Genomic DNA, 22967 nt, shown 5'->3' on the forward strand with positions numbered 1-22967 from the left:
CCTCATTCCATAAAGAATACAAAAATAGCTTTGTGTATGTTACTTACCTGTAATAGTTTCTTGGTTTGTAAAAAAAAAAAAAAAAAAAACTGCAATGATGTTAGTTCAACATTATGGAAAACCTACTCAAAATCCTAAAAACTCTACAATCAGATGGTAGGTTCCATTATGAGTTAGACATAAGGAAACAATGCTAATAAACAGATTGAACAGTGACTACCTTTTTTTTTTTTTTTAAGTGGTGAGTATGAGGCATCCATTTGTTGGTTTTGGCAATTTGACAACACAACAAACAAAAAAAGGGCCACAAACACAATGTTGGAACATTTACTCAATAAACAAATAGAAAAAAAAATCAGGCTGTCTTAACAGAGTTCAAACATTTTTTTCAAATGAATACAAATGTATATAAAATGGCAGAGAAGACTTATTTCAAAACCCTATCATAGAAAAATATTTAAATTTTGTCACTTTAATTTGGTTAGTAATATTTTTATTTTATGGTCATTTTGCTTGTATTTTATTTCGTTGTTTATGGCTTACTTTTATTCAGAGTTTTTGGCGTTTAATTCTATTCAGATTTCTTTTTTTTTTTTTTGCTGTTAAGTCATATTAAGATTTTTGTTTATTTTGTATTCTGATTTTCACTTTATGTTTTGTTTTCTCGCGTGTTATGCTCAAATTCCTCCCTTCCAATCGGTGCATCCTCTCTCCACGACGCCCTCATTCTGAGAGAAGAAAATCACAAAACGTGAAAAAAAAAAAAACTTTCCATATAATAGTTTGTTCAAATGATGGCCCTACCTTGGGTCGAGTTTGAGGAGCATCAGTAGGTTTTCTGGGTCGATTCTTTGGCCTGATGGGCTTGAAGCACAGCCACCGCCTCATCCACCTGTAGAATGAGATCAAAACATTTGTTTTGTCTTATTTCTGATAAGGATTTATTTTCTGCCCATTGATTGTATTTGGGGTGACTGGGAACAAGTCGTTTTCATTCACTTCAGAGACTTTAAAAAAATAAATAAAAACATAAATAAATTAGTAATCAAAAAAGTTACTAAGAGGGAAGACAGGAGAGATAATAGTGTGTACAGGTGAGTGTGCAAACAATGTTAATAACGTGTAGTGGGGAAAATAAAATAAATATATAAATAAAACAAAGACGCTTGACGTCCAATCCATTTTGACTGGGTCAGGCTGACAAATGCCAGCGTTTCCCCTAGGGCCCTACATATGAAATATCTTGGCGCGCCGCCACACCAAAATAAAATGAGATTTTTTTTTTAAAGATTTAAAGATCCATTCTAATTTATAATTTGTATAATTTAACATGTCTATTTGCACGCACTATTTGCCATAAGTTGTCTGAAATAGCATCTCAAATACAAATTGTTCCTTTACACGCTTTATTTTGAAAAGCGCACTAGTTCTATTGAAAGCTTAGGGCTGGTATGTCGAAGTTAATGAATGTATTTCTGGTCTAAGACTGTGAAAACAACCTTAATATACTGACATTGACGTAAAGTTTAAGGTCTTTATGGCGTTTTTGACCAGAATCCTCACGTCCCACTCCTAGCATAGCATTTGTTCGGCGCTTGCGTCACTCGTTATTTCAGAAGACCATTTTGAAGTAAAGTATTTTGGAAAGAGAAGTTCCTGAGGACGAGGGTCCGCTAACAAAATGACCATTATTGTTATGAATGAAGATGTTATGAAGAATGTGTTATGGTCAGATGAAACCAAAATAGAACTTTTTGGTAGAAACACAGGTTCTCGTGTTTGGAGGAGAAAGAATACTGAATTCCATCCAAAGTACACCATACCCACTGTGAAGCATGGGTGTGGAAACACCATGCTTTGGGGCTGTTTTTCTGCAAAAGGACCAGGATGACCGAGCCGTATAAAGGAAAGAATGAATAGGGCAACGTATCGAGAGATTTTGAGTGAAAATCTTTCAGTCTTTCAGCATGACAATGATCCCAAACATACAGCCAGGGCAACAAAGGAGTGGCTTCGTAAAAAGCATTTCAAGGTCCTGGAGTGGCCGAGCCAGTCTTCAGATCTCAACCCCATAGAAAATCTGTGGAGGGAGGTGAAAGTCCGTGTTGCCAAATGACAGCCCCAAAACATCACTCCTCCAGAGGACATCTGCATGGAGGAATGGGCCAAAATGCCAGCAACAGTGTGTGAAAAGCTTGTGAAGAGTTACAGAAAACGTTTGGCCTCCGTTATTGCCAGCAAAGGGTACATAACTAAGTATTGAAATGAACTTTTGGTATTGACCAGATACTTACTTTCCACCATGATTTGCAAATAAATTCTTTAAAAATCAAACAATGTGATTTTCTGGGGGGGGTTTCCACATTCTGTCTCTCATGGTCGAGGTTTACCCATGTTGACAATTACAGGCCTCTCTAATATTTTCAAGCGGGAGAACTTGCACAATTAGTGGTTGACTAAATACTTATTTGCCCCACTGTAAATGGAGCACCTATTGCTGATTCCCCCAACCCCTTTTTATTTTTAATCCAGGAAAATCAAGTGTTCCCAGGCAGGATGAAAATTTAGCAAGTAGATCTTAGTTATGGATCTTGGGGAAAAAAATGTTGTTAAAAAAATTCTTATTCTTCATGATATGAAACAAATTCGCTGCGGCACAACATCATGGGGTTTTCCGACGCAGCTCACCACCACCACAGCTTCAAAAAATCCTAGGGGAAACCCTGAACGGCGAACACCGACCATGGCAGCCAATGAGTTAAATGAATGCTTTAGAAAGTGTTAAGAGCATCTTACTTTTGAGCTAAGTGACTCCGGGGACTCCAACATGTGGAGCAGCTCAGAGTTGTCGATCTCCAGCAACATGCCGGTGATCTTCCCCGCCAGGTCTTGATGCATGCTCTGGATGAGCGGGAACAAACACTCACCTCGAATGGAAGGAGATAACGCTTATTTGGATGGTATTTTTCTAAGGATGAAAAAGCACAACCTCTAGAAAAGTATGTTTTTCTTTGAAGGAACACTGCCAATGTCCAAATGGGACAGAAAAATGGAAGTTTATCCATCAAAATGGCTTCCCGCGTGGATAACCACTCCTATTAACTCATTAGGTGCCATTGAATGTCATCAATAGCAGACAATGAGGTCATTCGTGTGACTTCCCTATAAAGCAGGCTTACCTAGCATCTGCTTCTGCTCCAGTGGAGGAGCCGAAGCCAACATGGAGGCCGTTAGAGGCTTGGGAGTGTGACCGGTAGGCTGAGGGAGAAAAAACACGATTTTCGAGGGCAATAATTTTTAAAATTTTCATGCTGTTTAGTTAAACTGTCTATGGGGACTAAATTTTAAAGAGTAGATGTCCAACCCATTTGATTTGGGAGGGTGGCAGTGAATGAACGAATTCGCTGCGAATGAACGCTGCCATTCGTTCATTTGCTGCCATCCCTCCCACTTCAAATGGATTGGACATCTAGCACTGTTAATGTATGACCATGAGTTTACTGTCCACTTCAAAATAAAATGGCATTCTTTGTACAGTGGTATGAAAAAGTATCTGAACCTTTTGTAATTTTTCATATTTCTGCATAAATTCACCATCAAATATAATCTGATATTTTTCAAAATCATACAGATGGAAATACAGTGACTGATTTAACCTAAACCACCCAAACCTTTATAGGTTTTCATATTTTAATGAGGATTGCATGCAAACAATGACAGAAGGGGGAAAATAAGTAAGTGAGCGCTCTGCCTAAGACGACTCAAAGAGCAATTGAAACCAAATTTTACGAAATATTAACCAAAATAAGTCAGGTGCGTGCCCAATCATTGATGAGAGGTTTAAAGCTGCCCTGCCTACTATAAAACACACACCGGGTAAGAATTGTCTTGAGAAGCATTGCCTGATGTGCATCATTGCTCAGTCAGAAGAGCTGTTTGAAGACCTGCGATCAAGGATTGTTGATTTGTATAAAGCTGGGAAAGGATCCAAAACTATCTCTAAAAGTCTGTATTTTTATCAATCGACAGTCAGAGAAGTTGTCTACAAATGGAGAGTTTGGCACTGTTGCTTCTCTCCCAAAAGTGGCCGTCCACCAAAGATGAGGCCAAGAGTTCAGCGCAGAATACCCAGAGAGGTAAAAAAGAACCCTGGAGTGTCTGCTAAAGACTTTTAGAAATCACTAACACCGTCCAATATCTCTGTGCACACATCAACCATATGTAAACTATGGCCAAGAATGGTGTTCATGGGAGGACTCCACAGAGGAAGCAACTGCGGTCTAAAAAAAAACACTGTTTCTCGTTTAATACTGTAAAAAGGCACATGGGCACTCCACACAAATTTTGGCCAAATATTTTGTGGACTGATGAAACCAAAGTTGAATTGTTTGGGAGTAACACACAACGTCATGTGTGGAGGAAAAATGGAACAGCTCACCAACATCAACACCTCATCCCCACCGTGAAGCATGGTAATTTGGAGCTGTTTTGCTGCCTCAGGGCCTGGAAAACTTGCAATCATTAATGGAAGAATGAATTCAAAAGTTTATCAGGATGTTTTGCACGAAAACCTGAGGCCGTCTGTCAGACAGTTCAAGCTAAAAAGAGGATGGATGCTTCAACAAGACAATGATCCAAAACACAGAAGTAAATCAACTTCAGAATGGTTTCAGAAGAATAAAATACATGTTCTGAAGTGGCCAAGTCAAAGTCCAGACTTGAACCCCATTGAGATGCTGTGTCATGACATAAAGACAGCGATTCATGCAAGACATCCCAGGAAGCTGTCTGAACTACAGCAGTTTCGTAGAGAAGAATGGGCCACGATAGTCCTGATCGATGTGCCAGACTGATCTGCAGCTACATGAAGCCTCTGGTTGAAGTTATTGCTGCCAAAGGGGGGGGGGGGGGGGGGGCACAAAATATCAAATGTGATGGTTCACTTACTTATTTTCCCCCTTCTGTCATTGTTTGCATACTATCCTCATTAAAATATGAAAACCTATAAATGTTTGGGTGGTTTTAGTTAAAGCATACACTGTTTTTTCATCTGTGTGATTTTGACAAGGATCAGATCATATTTGATGGTGATTTTATGCAGAAGTGCGAAAATTCCAAAAGGTTCAGATACTTTTTCATACCACTGTATGTCTACTCATGAGAGACATATTCAAATGTTTTATGGTGGCTAATTCTAGTTCTGTTGATAATTGTCCTTACCTGTGTAGCCTGAACGTGGTTTGTGGGGCTGCGGATTCCCGTAGCGTACTTGTACTGAGGACTTCCCACCACAGGGGTGAGTGGGGTCCCTGGTCGGGGGCTTAGTGTCTGAGGGGCTACGGAGACAAACATTCAGAAACAGCTCCCGTTTTTGGTGTGGGACACGGGATTGGAGGATTACTGACCCACGCGCTGACCGGATATCCCACGGGGACCCTGGGAGGAGGACCGCACAGGTGGGCTAGTACTCGAATTCCGCAGGGTTGTAGGCAGGTTCGGGTAGTCTAGACAAGAAACCAGTACAGTATTAAACGTCCAGAGGATGGATTGACCAGAAAAAGACAGGTAGCCTAATTGGTTGACAATGTATTTTATTTCTGTTTTCCTGGTTATGGGTTTGTTTATAATTTGTTATAATAAAAAAGAAAATATCCTGTATATAAATACTGTATTTTAACGATAAAAAGGATTACGTCCATTTTCTTTTCATAAATTTTTCATTCCATTTTTTCATTAATTTGTTAACAATTTAAATTAAAATCATCAACGTATTTTTTTTAAAACACTATAACACTACATCTAAAAAACATTTATTATTTTATATTGATTATATTTTCTGACAAATAAGCAGAAGGTTATTATCATTGCATTCATTGCGGTCCGATAATAGGAATTATGACGTCATCCCAATAAATCCGATAACATAATATATTATCGGCCCTATTAATAATATTCTTGGCACGGTGTCGGATTGGGATGTGTGCGTTTGTTTTCACTCCTGTTTTTCCAGTATGCAAAGCTTTGTTACCGTCTTTGTTTTGTTCATTATAATAATGTTCATGTCATCATGAAAATTCTGGTTCGGTCAAAGGCAAATCTATGCTGAATCAACCACTAGTATTTTTGACCTACAGGTGTTCAAAAACTTAGGTGAATATACATTGAAAAATCATACATATATTATTGGTAATCGTATCGGTATCGGCCTTGAGGAGCAGGAAGTTAGCGGTATTGGTTTCAAAAAATGGATATCGTGCACCCCTAATAATAAAATAATGAAAAATTATAATATCAATATTTTAGTAATCAAAAAATATATTTATTGTTTTTCTTACTGTACTATTTCATTGTTAATTTAATTTTCAATAATATAAACATTATTATTTATTTTTATTTTGGTATAATTTTAAATAATATATTTCACAAATGTTGGATTTTCATCTTATTCTTAATCTTGATATTAAAAATATAAACCCTATTATTTGGAAATTACTGTACATCATTTAAAGCTGTACAGCTTTAATTTATTTTATTTTTATTATTTTATTTTATTTTTAATAAATTTTGGTCGTTATTCATTTATTTGTTTATAAACATATGATCAGTGTTTTGACATTTTTGATGAATTGACTCAAAAAGATGAAAAAAATGAATGTTTGGAGATTTAAGGGGGAAAAAACAGTTACAATTGAAAAGCATTCCAATTGCTAAATGTGTAGTAAGAGCCATTTTTTGGTCTTTGTGTAGAGTGGTATGTTGATATTGTGAGACAGTACCTCCGCTGGCCCAGCGAGGTCCTGGACACATTTGTGCCACCTGCGCGGCCGCTGGGAAGAACGCGGCAGTGCGGTTCTGCGCTTGCGGCACAGGCGCTATAAAGTAGGCCGGGGGCGGCGCCGCCTGGTAGGGGTTGATGACCTGATTGGGCACGGGACGTGTGTTGGTCATCCGTTGGATGTACTGGCGGGTCAGGTATGCCTGGCGCTCTTCCTTCCTCTGTGCCAGCGCCACGTATAGAGGCTTGGTGGCCACGATGCGCCCGTTCATCTCCGCTACCGCTTTGCCTGCCTCATCGGGAGACGAGAAGCAGACAAACCCGAAGCCTTTGCTACGCCCGCCCTGTGTCATCACCTGGACAGAAGACAGCAAAGTCAGCGAATAATTAGAGAGAAACAAAAAAGGCCTGCAGTGGTACCTTGGCGCTGGTTATGATGCCGAAGGGCTCAAATTCTTTGCGCAGGCAGTCGTCGTCAATCCCGTCGTCAAGGTTCTTCACGTACAAGTTCACGCCCTAGAAGGCAAAATTGTGTTTTTTTAAAAAATATGTGTTCAACTTAGAATTTTCAGGAGTGGGTAAAGTTGAGTTGGGACGATAAACTGATTGGACTGTGGTCCGGTACATGGTAAAAGCAGGACACAGGGATGTTACCGGGGGGAGCAGGGGTGGGCAGTGCCCACCCACGGACACGCTCTGCCCAACCAAAGAAAACTGGATGTAGTACTAACGGCAGTCTGGGCACCGCGTATGGTATCCCATTCATGTAGTACTGATGTATTCTAAGTTTTAACCTTTGCGTTGTTACCTCCTCTTTCACCTTATTAAAAAAAATTTTTTTTTTTTTAATTGGGTTTTGTTCCTAGGGGGCGCTACACACATTTACGGATATTTGCATGTCCATATCTGCATGTCCATATAACTGATCCAAGCCCTTCTTTGATCTAACACATTAAATTTGTGTTTGATTTGCTAAAACAAATTTATTAAATACGAAATATATGTACATTTCATAGTATCAGCGTAAGAATTTCATCTTCACATTCAGAACTCAAAATGAATGCATTTCATTTGAATTGGGACCGCCCATTGCGCATGTGCAAAGCAACTCGCGCTCAGCCTCTGTTCATCCCCGTGGCGTCTGGACTTTTTCACCGACAACTTCTTTCGGCACTGCTGCGGGGTTATACTTTACAGAGACGCTCAAAGGTGCTGTAATCCCAGTCATTGGTGGGTACGTAATTATTTGATATTTTTAAAAGCTTGCTGTGAAAAGACCGTGAGACAAATTTCACTGTTAGTGAAGTCAGCCATTGCGGGCTTGCTAGCTAGCTATAGCTAGCTAAACTACACGAGGGAGAGTTTATATAACTTGTGGAATGCGACAAATGGCATCGGCACTCTTGCACCTTGCATAATCTATTATATGGTGGGGCTAAATGTAACTGTGCATTTATATTTTGTATATGATTTTCTGTTTGTTGTTTAGCGTTTTACTTTTTTTAAAAATTCTGTGTTCAGTCATCTGCTGCTGAGGATGCAGAGAGGGACATCGCCACCACAGTCATGGGGATTTACACAATCAGAAGAGATGGCCATGAGGAGCCAGAGGACGTGGGAATTGTGATTGAGGGCATATGGATAGGCTGACTGGACTCAAAGAAATTTAAATGTTATTCAGGTTCTGTTTTGTACTTCTACATGTGTTTTGTACATATACGTATATTCAATATGTGTTTGCAGGCGTTCCATATTGCACTTTATGGTAAGGTTTCATGTTTAGTTGGAGCTGGTTATACCATGCCTTAGACTTTGCAAGTATTGTACTTATTGTTGTACTAGTACTTGTGCTACTTTGTTTGAACCACTTTTGAAGTCAGCAGATTACTTTTCTAAATGTGATAGGTCATGCACTATCTTCATCATAGAGGAAAAAACTTAAGAGAATGTTTTTCATCATTATTTTGATGAGTTCCATGTTGATGATAGGTATACTGTAAATTGGGATGTGTTTTTATTTGTTTTAAATAAAAACACTAACCAGATTTTGTGTTCTGTCTGATATGAGGGTCATATGAAGTTTGGAAAAAAAATATTTTAGACTATTTGAGTTAAACAAAATCTAAATAAGCTGAGGCCAGTTAAAGTACTAATTATGTTTTGGCTGAATTTGATAAAAATGAGTTTGACGAACTCAATTTTATCATATTATAAGGAGTTACTTAGTTTGAGTTGGGGCTACATAAATTTAATGGATGGAAATCCTGCCCAAAATTTATTTGCGTTCATCCAATGAGTTATTTTTTTCAGTGTACTGTTCAAATCCATTTTTATTTGTTTAGACCAAATCACAACAACAGTTATCTCAAGGAGAAAACGAAACATGGATTAAGGTGCAGTAGCCCTACGCCGGATTTCGACCTACTTGACCATTGTAGTTTTGTTTTTGTTTTTTGTTTTTTTTTTTTGGGGGGGGGGACCCCAGATAAGACTAATGCCCACCCACACCTGGCATTCTGCTAACACCACTGGCGGGACATAAAAATGCTTGATAGCAGACTATTCAGTCGATACCAAATCCACAAGTAACGTGAAGATACACTGAGGTGTGCACCAGCTAAGCTAAGGTTAGGAATCAGTCGCCCAAGGATTCACAAAGTTGTCTTTTTGAAAACGTAGCAACTACTCACGTAACAGTCCAAAAAGGTAGTACTGGCAACTAGCAAGTAATAGCATGACTACGAACAGCTACAGGTGTCAAAGTGAATGATTTTGGGGGACTAATTTCAAAATAAAAGCCAAACTAGGTGTTTTGTCATTGTTATGCATGATTTATTGGGGTATTTATTGTTTGTTTTAAAAGCTGCGCTTCGCTGCGTATCGTACGATATATTTACATCTATCATTGATATATATCTATCAATACTCCACTCGCACGGCATTTACGAGCATTTCAGTGTCAGTTCGCAGCGGCAATGCTTCGTCTTTTCCATGAAAATGTATTTTTCTTCCTGAATGATATACTCAGACATAAGTGTTGCACTTTTTTACCTAACTGGAATGTTCAAAGCACTGTTTCAGACCTTCCATCTTATTTGTTAAGACGCTAGGCTATGTTTTACTGTGTGCATGTTTTAATTATATATGCACCGCTGGCCAAAAGTATTGGCACCCCTGCAATTCTGTCAGATAATGCTCAATTTCTTCCAGAAAATGATTGCAATTACAAATGCTTTGGTAGTAATATCTTCATTTATTTTGCTTGCAATGAAAAAACACAAAAGAGAATTTAAAAAAATTAAATCATTATCATTTTACAGAAAACTTCAAAAATGGGCCGAACAAAAGTATTTAAACCCTCAGCCTAATACTTGGTAGCACAACCTTTAGACAAAATAACTGCAAACAACCACTTTAGGTATCCATCGATGAGTTTCTTACAATGCTCTGCTGGAATTTTAGACCATTCTTCTTTGGCCAACTGCTCCAGGTCTCTTAGATTTGAAGGGTGCCTTCTCCAAAAGGCCATTTTCAGATCTCTCCACAGTTGTTCTATGGGATTTAGGTCTAGACTCATTGCTGGCCACTTTAGAAGTCTCTAGTGCTTTCTCTCAAACCACTTTCTAGTGCTTTTTGAAGTGTGTTTTGGGTCATTGTCCTGCTGGAAGACCCATGACCTCCGAGGGAGACTCGGCTTTCTCACACTGGGTCCTACAATATCCTGCAAAATTTGTCGGTAGTCTTCAGACTTCATAATGCCATGCTCACGGTTAAGCAGTCCAGTGCCAGAGGCAGCAAAGCAACCCCAAAACATCAGGGAACCCCTGCCATGTTTGCCTGTGCAGACTGTGTTCTTTTCTTTGAAGGCCTTGTTTTTTTTCCTGTAAACTCTATGCTGACGCCTTTTCCCAAAAAGCTCTTTTTTTTTTGTTCTCATCTGACCAAAACGTTTTTGGCTTTTTCAGGTAAGTTTTGGCAAACTGCGGCCAGGCTTTTTTATGTCTCTGGGGCAGAAGTGGAGTCTTCCTGGGTATCCTACCACAGAGTCCCTTTTCATTCAGACGCCGATGGATAATACGGGTTGACTGTTGTACCCTCGGACTGCAGGACAGCTTGAACTTGTTTGGATGTTAGTCGAGGTTCTTTATCCACCATCCGCACAATCTTTCGTTGAAATCTCTCGTCAATTTTTCTTTTCCGTCCACATCTAGGGAGGTTAGCCACAGTTCCATGGGCTTTACACTTATTGATGAGACTGCGCACGGTAGACACAGGAACATTAAGGTCTTTGGAGATGGACTTGTAGCCTTGAAATTGTCCATGCTTCCTCACAATTTTTCTTCTCAAGTCCTCAGACAGTTCTTTGGTCTTGTTTCTTTTCTCCATGCTCAATATGGTACTCAGAAAGACACAGCACAGCGGTTGAGTCAACTTTAATCTATTTTAACTGGCTGTGATTTGTGAAAGTGTGATTTAGTTAATGCCAACACCTGTTATGTGTCAAAGGTAAGTAACAGGTGCTGTTAATTCCACAAATTAGAGAAGCATTACATGATTTTTCAAAGGGTGCCAATACTTTTGTCCGGCCCATTTTTGGAGTTTTGCGTAAAATGATAACGATTTAGTTGCTTAGACCCAGAGAATAGGAATCTGAGTGTCCTTATGGTCTGAACAGCTTTAATAAATCACATGGGAGTTTGATATACTCCCACTGTGGTCGTTCATCATGTCTACATTCTCACTTTATTAGGGCTGTCATGGATCCATGGATAGAAAGACTTGTAGTTCTTAAAAGATAAATATTAGTACAAGTTATAGAAATTTTATATTAAAACCCCTCTTAATGTTTTCGTTTTAATAAAATTTGTAAAATTTTCAATCAAAAAAATAAACTAGTAGCTCGCCATTGTTGATGTCAATAATTACACAATGCTCATGGTGCTGAAACCCATAAAATCAGTCGTACCCAAGCGCCAGCAGAGGGCGACAAAACACCAAAAAACACAAGTAACAAGTGGACATGACACTGTGCTGTCATTTTAATGTTTGAGCGGGGCATGTGCGTTAAATGTGTCAAATATTTTAACATGATTAATTTTAAAAATTAATTATCGCCCGTTAACGCGATAATTTTGACTGCCCTACAATTTATGTCCCGCATCCTTGCATCACATATCATTTTCTCATGGTATAAAATGTGACGCAAATGTTTTTTTTCTTTTTTAATTATCTGCACAGTGCACGCTGCCTGTCGCTCTGTAATACTTCCTCATTATGAGTCAACCTTCCACTGAGCAAACCAGTTTCTCCTCCCATTTGATATAGGGCTAGAAGTTGAAAGAAATGGAATAAAGCATGTAAATTGGAGGCAACCAAGTCCAAAACCTAGTCTAAAACAACAATTGGCTTTTAGTCAGAGTATGAAAATAGGGCCCTGTGTGTCCTAACCTTCTAGACTTACTCACCAAACCTCTGGGGATCAATCGAACCCAGGTTAAGAACCAATGTTCTAGAGACTGTTTTAGCTAGTGGAAGCAGACCTGGTTGCGTGAGATGCGATCTTGCTTCATCTGCTCAAATTTCCGCTTGAGCTCGGCCTGCCGCTCCACCTTCTTCTGGGCACGGCTGACGTACATCATCCTGCCATGGAACTCCTTCCCGTTCATTTCATCCACTGCCTGGAAAAGTAAAATGTTGTAACGACAGTTAAGATTGGTTAATCATTAGTACAAATCAGCACTTGTTCTTACCTTTTGGGCATCTTCATGCCTGGCGAAACTGACGAAACCAAAGCCTCGACATGAGCCATCTTCGTCCATCATGACCCGGACGCTGGTGGTGTTTCCTAAGCGTCAAAAGAGGTGGTACGGTATCATTTCTGCTGTTCGCAGAGAGGCGTGTAAGAATTGGGGCGGACCTCACTGACCGAACGTTCTGAAGATCTCCCTTAACATGTTGTCGTCCACGTCTTCACCAAAGTTTTTCACGTAAACGTTAGTAAACTCCTTAGCCCGGACCGCCAGTTCAGCCTCGCGCTCTTTGCGGGATTTGAAGTGGCCCACAAATCTACATGGAATGTAGTGGAATTTAAATGTATTCACTGCCATTGATGTTGGTAGGCTGATAATAAAAAAATCACCAATGGGCTTGTTTTTTAACCTGTTCTGTTCGGCTGCTTTGACGCAGAGAATGAGAATCTGAGTGTTGTTTTTTGTTTACTAGGGAGCAGGAAAAAAGGACAGAAAGGAAATAGAAGAGAGACAGAAGAGAAGAACAAACAACAGCAAGAAATGCATTGAACGCCTACACTACATATGAACATAGTGGTGGTATCGTTAGCTACCAAAATGTTTGGACTATAAGGCACACCTGATTATAATCCACCATCCTGCAAATTTGACATAGATAAGCCGCACTGGTCAATAAGCCGCAGCTGTCCTCACTGTATTACGGGATATTTACACCAAAAGATATGAACCGGTAACACTTTATTTGACAGCGGTATCATAAGACTGCCATAAGACCAAATGAACCACCATGAACCGCCAGCATGATTCATTGCTTCAAAAAGCTTCATTTGGCCATCACTGCTCCCTTGGGGGAGACAGTCAGCCTCTGCTGCCCCCTGCTGTCAACACTGGTGTCATACAACATGCCTCCTTGCATGCATTGCAGCACTGCATATGTAAATAATCATCTAAATGCATGCTCTGTGCTAATTATTTCTTCAGTTACTCTTCCAGTCGTTTCATTAATTGCTACCTCTGGTATTTAGTAACACTTTATTTGACAGTGGTGCCAGAAAACTGTCATAAGACCATCATAATTATGACATGACACTGCCATGAGTATTAATGAATGCTTATGATGGATGTCATTTTGTGTCATCTGGCAAATTATGTCACTTTTGAATAGATCTTAAAGATCCGAGCTGGACATAACTGGAGTGTTGGTGACATAATTTGCCGGATGATACTTAATAACATCTGTCATAAGCATTCATTAATGCACATGATAGTGTCATGTCATAATTGTGTCAGTCTAATAGCAGTTTTATGACACTGCTGTCCAATAAAGTGTTCCTATTAACCCAAATAAATCAACATATAAGCCGCACTGGACTATAAGCTGCAGGATTCAAAATGAAGGACAAAAAGTAGCGGCTCATAGTCCAAAAATTACGGTTATTGTATTTCCTGTGGATACCAAGTGGGGGCCAAGGAGAAAGAGGAAGGGAGGGATGAGTCAAAAAGAGATGTGATCAGGCGGGGTAGAGAGTATTCAAATCAGCAATGTGAGCTGTAGAACCCACTAATATGTGAATCTCTTGTACATTTGGATATGTTGACATCCTATTCTCTGCTGCCTGATGGCAAATCCTGTCATTGACATCCTCTCTACTTGAGTGTGTCTAATTGCACCCAGTCATACGTGAATCACATCAGACGTGATAGCCCTGCAGACAAGTGAAAATGCTGCGCGGGGCACCATCGGGCTTTTGATGGTAAACAATGGGCATATGATGTCCGAATTTGGAACAAAGCGACATCCCCAGTTTGTGCAACCACATTATCCCAGTTTTTTTTTAATACTCTATTTCATTTTAACATTGTTTTCATTCAATTCTATTGTACACCCTAGCTCCGCTCCTGATCGTCAAGTTATGAAATTCCATTTTGCATGAAGGTGTGAAAGCTAATTGTGCTGCGATTCTTTTGCCTTTGTGTCTTTTTTGTCTGTTTTAAATTGTGAGAAATTTGAAAAGACTCAAAGGACAATGGTTATGGTTTTTTTCTAAACAATGAGCATTTTGGGGTAAAAGCCGGAAGATTGTATATCATAATAGCTACAAAATTGCTGAATGAGATGCTTATTCCAACACTTTAGCGTGTTTACATAATATTTTTGCTAAGTAAATAGATACTATCTTACACTTTTCGATCTTTGAGAAGCTTGCCGTTCATCTCCACGATGGCTCTCTCGGCTGCCTCCTGAGTCTCGAAGTGTACAAAGCCGTAGCCTTTTGAGCCATTCTCGTCACAAACCACCTAAAAAAAAATTATTTAAAAAAAAAAAAAAAAAAAGGATAAGATCACTGAATGCTATGTAAATACAGTTTAACCTTGTCTTAGGAATCAATATTGGTAAATGGTGTGACACTTGAAAAGTGCCTTTCCACCTTTAAGGCACTCAACTCAAAGCGCTTTGACATGACAGTATGTCCTAATCTACCTAGTGGTGACACAGAAACAAAAGCAACGTGGGGTTCATTATCGTGCTCAATGATACTTAGACGAGTTCATGAGGGCGCAGAATCACATCCACAACCTTTGGGTTGGAGAATGACTACTCTACCACTGAGCCTCACCACCCCGTAAAAAACTAATTTAGTGACATTTTATCCAAACAATATTGACACAGGACACTAAGTTCACTACCGAACTTTTAGCAGTGAGGCTATAATGCTAACATTGTTCAACACAACATGTTAGCCTTCTTCAGGAAGATGACTTAGTGTGTTGTTTAATTGTAAAGAAGTGCATATCAGCCACAAACTTTTATCAGAATTTGTTTTTTTAGATGAATCTAGATTTTTTTCCATCACTGTACAACATTTCTTCACATTGGTAATATAATATTGGAAGACAAATACTGATTACTAGGGGAAATTCTTCATGGGCATACTAACATGTACAACTAGCATGTCACATGTTTACGAGTTGAACCTACACCAACGTTCAAAGGTTTTGAGAATTTTCACCGTTCAGTTTAACAAGGAAAAGTCAAAACTTGACCAAGGGTCTAGTGGTCTTACTGGTGCGACACTATAGTTTAATAATCAACATTGGTGCAACTACACGTTGAGCAGTGAATGCGCCGCATATGGGCACGAGCCGACAGGGGGCAGGAAAGTCAAAGGATTGTTGCCAACGAATTTGATTATCTATTTTTGCTGGCAACAATGAGCAGTCTTTGTGTGTAATGTGAGGCTGTCCGGGCACCAGTGATTAGAGCAAGAGAGAGAGAGTTCACTGCTCCACTCAGGTTTGATTGCTGAATCAATAATAGAAGTGTTATAAGAGTTGGATTGTCTTGTGTGTAGGTAGATCAGCCGTCAGAGGTGAGTAAATAAAGCCTATTGTTTTGCTTGTATTCTTTGTTGATGAAATGTTACTACTTCACACAGAGCGCTAAACTAGTTAGAGATTATGCTTATAGGTGTCTTAAGTGTCCGTTTGCATTGTGTTTTGGAAAAGCATATTAGCAAGTGTCCATTTGTATTGTGTTTTGGAAAAACATATTAGCAATTGAGTTATTGTTAGATAGTAAAGTTTTTTTTTTATAAAGAAACCACACACTTAAGTAAACCCACACATATAAGTTTAAAGTCACAGCACAAACTCCCATTCAAACTGTAAATTGTCAGTATGAAAATATTGACAAAAGTGTGCTTTAAAAATAGATTGGATGGAAATTGGATTAACTGTTTGATAAGAAACCGGATTCAGTACAGCCTGCCTCGCCCTTATTCGATTTTGTTGTTTAGTTTGTTTAAAGAACAGAAATTATTCTTTGGCACAATTTATATCAGCGCTTTGCACACAAGAAAAAAATGTCACTTAGCAGCACTTTTTTTATTTGAATGAACAGGTCTTTTGTCTGATTTGTGTACTGAGAAATCCCTTTTATGTTTTATCTAAAACATTTTATGTACTTGAAACATTACAGTTGTAAAGTACAGTTAAGTCAGCGGCAATAAAATATTATTTTGAAGGTAAGAGACATCCATTTTGTCTTGTTGCTTACAACATGACTAAAAGAACTTCAAGGTAAATGGCGTATCGCACGCATACTATTTTTAGACTGTGACGTCGCATCGTAAAGCGGAAATAAAGTAGAAGTGGGACATTATAGACCCGCCCTCGCATAGAAACCATGTTAATTCTGCTACTTTTCTCCGGTAGTCTTTCAAAAACGAACATGCCGATCACACATTGCTTTTTTGGAACTTGTAGAAACGACTCAAGACATTACGACATACGAGGAATGTTTTCTTCCTACGTTTACCGAAACCAAAACTCGGAGGAAAAAATGTGAAGAATTAATCAACCTGCGTGGACATTTTAACGCCAGCTAGGTGAAGCCAGGGTGAAGCCATTCACATTTCATATGCAGTAAACATTTTGTTGGGTTGGCATGGTCTTTCAAACGACAAAGAGGTAAGCCATTTTGATATTTTTAACTATTTTTTAGCGTGACGTTGTGCCGTGCTGCTTCTGTCTGACAACGAAAAACCTGAAAAGAATTAAAATGGTATCTGACTGCCACTGTTACCTTTTCTGTTGTTAAAAAAAATAGGGCTGTCAAAAGATTAAAATTTCTAATCGAGTTAATCACAGTTTAAAAACAAATTAATCATAATCGCAATTCAAACCATCTCTAAAATATGCCATATTTTTCTGTAAATTATAGTTGGAATGGAAAGATAACACAAGATGGATATATACATTCAACATAGCGTACATAAGTACTGTATTTGTTTATTATAAAAAATAAATCCACAAGATGGCATTAACATTATTAACATTCTTTCTGTGAAAGGGATCCACGGATAGAAAGACTTGTAATTCTTAAAGGATAAATGTGAGTTTGTATATTGTGACTAAATATTGCCATCTAGTATATTTGTTGAACTTTCAGTTAATGATACTGTAGCAACTTAACTGTGCTGCCCAAATGCATGATGGGAAGTGGTGGCTGCAAATGCTCTATCTTCTCTGCGTTGAGTACAATACATGGCGTTAAGAAAACGAAAAACTGTCATTTTTCCCCACATCGCTTCATATAGTATTTATAATTGTTGTGGGAGAGAAGTTAAGCTTTTGCCAATAAAAATCATGGCCCCAATGAATGCTTGTATCTACTCCACTCACTTCACGCTGCCCCTTAGCTCTGTGTATAAGTAAAACAGTGCCATTGCAGGCTGTGTGCGGCAAGAGCGCGTGCGGGTCATGCCGCGCATGCGTTAATTGCGTTAAATATTTCAACGTGATTAATTTAAAAAATTAATTACCGCCCGTTAACGCGATAAGTTTGACAGCTCTAAAAAAAAAAACTTCAGTAAGGGGGAAGTGTAAATAAATTATAGAATTAAGATTTGTTGCTATGAAAAAATGTTCGTTGGCTGTCACTGAGTAGGATTTGTGATCGCTACACAAAATATAAATTACCCCCAAGAACGGTCAGAGACGTAGGACAACCAGAGGATATAATTTATAGGAAAGACAGGGCTGGTAGTAAAGGATAGCTTGTTGAAACAGGAGAATGTAATTGTCAGTCGCTTAAAAAAAAGGCGGCGATAAAAAAGCTAAGGCTATGCTAAGGTCAGCTCGTATTTTTTTGGTCTTTTTCAGCCCTCGACACTCAAGCCGTCTCTTAAAATGAACATTTTTATGTACTTCCACATGTTTGCAAGTGAATTTGGCACCAGGGACATCATTTTCGGAGAGAATTGGTAGGTTTAGCTTTGTAAACATCTCCTTCTTACACGATTTCGATTCATTTCCTATTGGGGACAAACAGTGGTATGTCCTCCCTTAGCAACAGTAGCTAACGTCATGAATATTAATGAGCGGAAGGGACGTGTTGCTTGCGGTATCCATTGTGAAGGTAATTGAAAAAAAAAGTGATCCGATTGGTTAATTAATCGTCCGGTTAATTGATGATAAAACTAATCGTTAGTTGCAGCCGTATCACAAAGATACTAAAAAAGCTGGGTTAGGGCCAGTTGGGATGTTGGGGGGGGGGGGGTCATTTTTCATTTTGCATACCCTAACAAAAATGTGTAGTTGCGCCCCTGCTAATCAATTTAAGAAGATGCATAGTAATCAGTGAATGAGCTGTGGTCGTTCGTAAAAGTCGACATTTAATCGCTGCGAACCCTTACAGTCCAATTGGATTGGACGTCTATCGCCGCCAATGGCAGCTAGTGAGTTAGGTGAAATTGGATAACATTAAAAAAGATTTTTCGATACCTTTCCAGACAGGATGTTACCGAAGAAAGAGAAGATGTCGTACAGTACATTGTTGTCAATGGATCGGTCCAGGTTCTTGATGAAGACGTTCCCCACACCGCTCTTCCTTAGCGAAGGGTCCCGCTGCCACCACATGATTCGCATGGGCTGCCCCTTGATCAGGTCAAAGTTCATAGTGTCCAGCGCGTGTTCGGCTGCCAGACCACAAAAAAACCACATGTTTATAAGATCATTTTGGAGGTCACCTTAAGATTCACACTCCCATGCAGAAGCTGTGTGTCACATTATGTTCTATAGTTTACCGTCTGCGAGCTGCTGGAAATTGACGCACGCGTAACCCAGAGAGCGGCCGGTCATCATGTCTCGACATACGCGGATGGATAAAATGACTCCGATGCGGCTCAGCCTCTCATACAGCATGGCCTCGGTCACGTCCACGTGCAAGTCGCCCACGTACAACGAGGCCATGAGTGGGCCGATAAGAATTGACGCCTATTTATATGCAGGGTGTTAATAACGCCCGGGGCTGGGAATTTTAGAAAAAATGCCGACTCCAGTTTACGTACCGAACCCCGGGCGTGGAGTTGAACTGTTAAATGGCCGCGACGACGCGTTGTTTGTTATTATTATTTTATTGGATTTACTAGTTGTAAACGGTCGTCGAATCCATGTGATCGAGCGTCGTCAGAATCGTCACATATACAAAAGACGAGCGCGAGCCCACAACCTCAGCATCAACTGATTGTAATTGGAGCTTTATTACAACTTGAAAAGGTAACAGAGAGACGTGCGTAATTTTGGGACCGATCGTCAAGCGACGTACGCTTGCGTTATTCGGACATGTTGAAAGGTGGTTGACGTATGTTTCTGGGGCGAAAAGTGGAGTCGCAATATTATGGACACTTGCGAGAAATTATGGAAAAGAGCCTTGACGCAGGTAATATTGCCTGATTTGGGCAGAGATGCGTCATGCATGCACTAATCCAGAATTTGAATAGAAAGTTTCAACCCAATTTTATGGGGCGCGCATGAGCAGAATTTGTTTTTGTTTTTTTCCAATTAAGAAAGAAATGTGCCAAATGTATTACTAAATAAATTCGTTTACTCAATGTCAATCTGTGCTTTTCATCACATTTGAACTTTATTCGTTTTCGTGGTTTTATTTATTTATTTATATGTAACTGAGGACCGCATCATGACTTTCATTCTAATGTTTTATAAAGAGAAATGTTATTGCAGTATATGAGTCAGTCCCAGAAAATTCGTTCATTTTAACTCATTCACTGCCGTTGACAGTTAAGACATCAAATCCTTTCAACGGTGTGATCTTGTTTTACTGCCATTAACGGCGATAGACGTCAATTCAAATTTAACTGGGGAATTCACATCTCAATCGAGAATCGTTTTTGTAAGCTTGGTATTGAATTGATTGCTATGAATAAATTACCTTTGCACCTGATTAAAAAAAAAAAAAAAAAAAAAAACTAAAATGAATTGATAAAAATTAGTATTTCTAAAGGTGGTTTAATTTTTAAATAAGGGATATGAACGGAGCTTTCCCCACAAATTAAGTATTATACACGTTTCTAACGATTTTCTTTTTAAATTTAATACAAATAAAGAGCTGAGTTTAAAGGAGAGAACGAATGACATTTCTGAAAATGAATTCTATAATTTCTTTCATTTAAACATTCCTATGGTGGTTAGTATGTTGTAATAGTATGAGTATTATGTTGCCATAGTATTGTCCCTACTGCCATCAAGTAAAAGATTATTTTTTCTGTCACTGTGCGCATAGTTAAAATTTGGGATTGACCTGCAAAAATCTAAGTCCACAAACCGCATCATTGCAATATTTAAAATGTATTTTATAGGCACATATTTTAAAATATATACACACACATTAATATACCCTGAAAAATACCCTAAACTACTTTGATAGTTTTCAAACTAATTTAGTAATATTAACATTAAATGAGAGCTCGAGCTTTTGAATAATTCAGTTGATGACAACGAACCTGTGAAGATTCTCTGTAATTTTACTTTTTCGTCTTTTTCGGCATCCACAAAAATACCACAATGCAGCATGGTTTATAAATTGATTGTATTCAATGACCATACTTGTAACTCAACACTCATCTCAAATTATCTTTCACCAATGAATATAAATGGCAATCTACTGGGTTCCTTTTGTTCTATGTATTTTGGCCACCAGGGGGCCTGTATACATGCTATACTACGAACGATACCTCTGGCACAAATGAAAAGTGTTCGTTACCACAAAGTAAAAAAAATCTCAAAAGGAGAATCTAAATTGAATTTCAGGTGTCAGTTTCAACAGAGTAATATACTATTCCAAAACAGGCACGAATCAAGCATATGGTACCTCAGCGTTCGGCGTGTGACGTCGACAGTAACTTTTACAACTGTAGTGACACCTAGAGAACACAAAGTGAAATTACCATCGAGTCAATCCTTTTTGTAAGCATTTCCAGCGCTTCGTTAACCACGTAAAAAACAAAACGGAATGTCCTACAGTACAATTATGTACTACATCTTTTTTTGTTGCTATATTTGGTCAGTTAACGATTTTTTTAAAATAGATGCTGAATTTAACCACTAGAGGACAGCGTTGTTACACAAGATGGCCGACTCCTTTATCAAACAGTTCACTGAAATGCAAATGCTGTTGTAAACTTATCACTGTTAATACTGTCAAGAAAAACAATTGAATCACTTAAATGCTCAACATTTTAAACCTTAGTGATATTTGACAGTGCCATCGAAAAAATGATTACAGCTGTCACACATTTTGGTAATGAATCTGCTTGTTCGAATGCTTTTCAATTGAAAATGAACATCTGGTTTATCCCTTAATTTTTAATATCCTCAATTTGTATATAAATTTTAGGGTTGCAGCTATCGATTATTTTAGTAGTCGATTAATCGATGAACTAGTTCGAATAATCGAGTAATCGGATAAGGAACATGCATGAAAAATTTAAATACCTGAGCTGAGCCTCAAATTGTATAAAAACATAAATAAGGATCTATGTACAATAAAAGAACTGGCTAACTTTCATAGCAAAAGTCCGCTAGCTTAAATGCTATAAAATGCTAACGTTTTTCCTTTTTACAATGCTCTTTAAAAATGGCTCAGACACGTTCCCACAAAAAACGGCTATATATACCTATAAATTATGCATTAAAAAAAATTACCTCAAACAGAAACTTATCTTATGTTGGTCTTAAAAGGGAGCAGTTGGATTCAGCCATGTGAAATGAGGCAGACCAGAGGGGAGTGTAACCACCCATTACAACGCCACTGTAAACGAATACTCGAAGCAATAAAATTTAATTTGAATATTTTCTAATCAAATACTCGAGTTAATCGATTAATCGTTGCAGCACTAATAAGTTTGATCAGTTTTACTAACTTTACAGTATTTTATTAAAGAACCAGGATAGGTTAATCCCAAACTAAATTCGTATCATTGTAGTATCGGGTGTCAACAACAACAACAAAATACAAGACACGTGAAGCACAAATAAGTTGAAGTAACATTTTTAATTGGTGTCACACAAAAGCACATAACCAAATAATGTACGTACTCAGGGTTGCCACCTGCAAAATGTTTCAAATCCTGCATACCCCCCCCCCCATGTTTTAATTGACCCACCACGAGAAGAAACCAGCACTAATTTGTGTCGACTAAAATGGTCCAAAACTCTGCTTCATACCGAATTACTTTGCGAATTAACATCAACTTTAACTTTCAAAAAGGACGGCGCAAATGCTTCACCTGGTTCAAGCTAATTCCTAAGCAAAAATAATATAAGTGCCAGTTTCAAAGCACACCTACCTCTCAAGTCATACGAGAAACGCATACATTCCTGGGGTCAAGGGGGAATAAAATACACACGTTAAGGTTATACAAAATAAACACCCGAATAGAAAAGTAGCAAAACAAAGTTACAGTAAGAGGCTGTTTTGTTTCAATCAAGTTGTTCACTTTGTTAAATACACAAAGAATGCAGGATATAAACAGAAAAAAAATCATTAATGGAACATAACCCTCGCAAAGAGAAAATGGCAGAAGATTGACCAAAAAAAAAAAAAAAAGTCCATTCACACAAAGAACCTTTGCAAGTGTGCT

At 38.5% G+C, this 22967-nt stretch overlaps 1 protein-coding gene across 5 annotated transcripts; it reads right to left on the reverse strand.

Annotated features, from left to right (window-relative positions):
- Positions 1-333: 333 nt before the first annotated feature.
- LOC130910448 (polyadenylate-binding protein 1-like) lies at positions 334-22748 on the reverse strand. Of its 5 annotated transcripts, XM_057827774.1 has the most exons (15): positions 22030-22748; positions 21197-21248; positions 18811-19004; positions 14708-14823; positions 12702-12841; positions 12526-12620; positions 12316-12453; positions 7196-7291; positions 6777-7131; positions 5406-5504; positions 5221-5336; positions 3180-3258; positions 2797-2968; positions 805-892; positions 334-728 (listed from the first exon to the last, which is right to left on the reverse strand). In XM_057827774.1, exons 3-15 carry the CDS (start codon positions 18982-18984, stop codon positions 678-680), a joined length of 1719 nt encoding a protein of 572 aa, XP_057683757.1. In that variant the 5' UTR covers positions 18985-19004; positions 21197-21248; positions 22030-22748; the 3' UTR covers positions 334-677. The 5 variants fall into 5 exon arrangements, with proteins under 5 accessions (XP_057683757.1, XP_057683756.1, XP_057683758.1 ...); XM_057827773.1 differs by lacking the exons at positions 21197-21248; positions 22030-22748 and adding an exon at positions 19113-19549; XM_057827775.1 differs by lacking the exons at positions 21197-21248; positions 22030-22748 and having other exon boundaries at positions 18854-18999.
- Between the last annotated feature and the right edge of the window lie 219 nt (positions 22749-22967).

The sequence above is a fragment of the Corythoichthys intestinalis genome, chromosome 22, assembly GCF_030265065.1.
Source record: "Corythoichthys intestinalis isolate RoL2023-P3 chromosome 22, ASM3026506v1, whole genome shotgun sequence".
In the NCBI taxonomy this organism is placed as follows: domain Eukaryota; kingdom Metazoa; phylum Chordata; class Actinopteri; order Syngnathiformes; family Syngnathidae; genus Corythoichthys; species Corythoichthys intestinalis.

Bases quoted from the DNA above. Each gene is read 5' to 3' on its own strand.
- LOC130910448 (XM_057827773.1), bottom strand. From the start codon at position 19,278: ATGGCCTCGTTGTACGTGGGCGACTTGCACGTGGACGTGACCGAGGCC. The intron at 19,005-19,112 runs GTAAACTATAGA...GTGGTCTGGCAG, and splicing joins TTTCCAGCAGCTCGCAGACG to CCGAACACGCGCTGGACACT. The intron at 5,337-5,405 runs GTCAGTAATCCT...TTGTCTCCGTAG, and splicing joins GATATCCGGTCAGCGCGTGG to CCCCTCAGACACTAAGCCCC.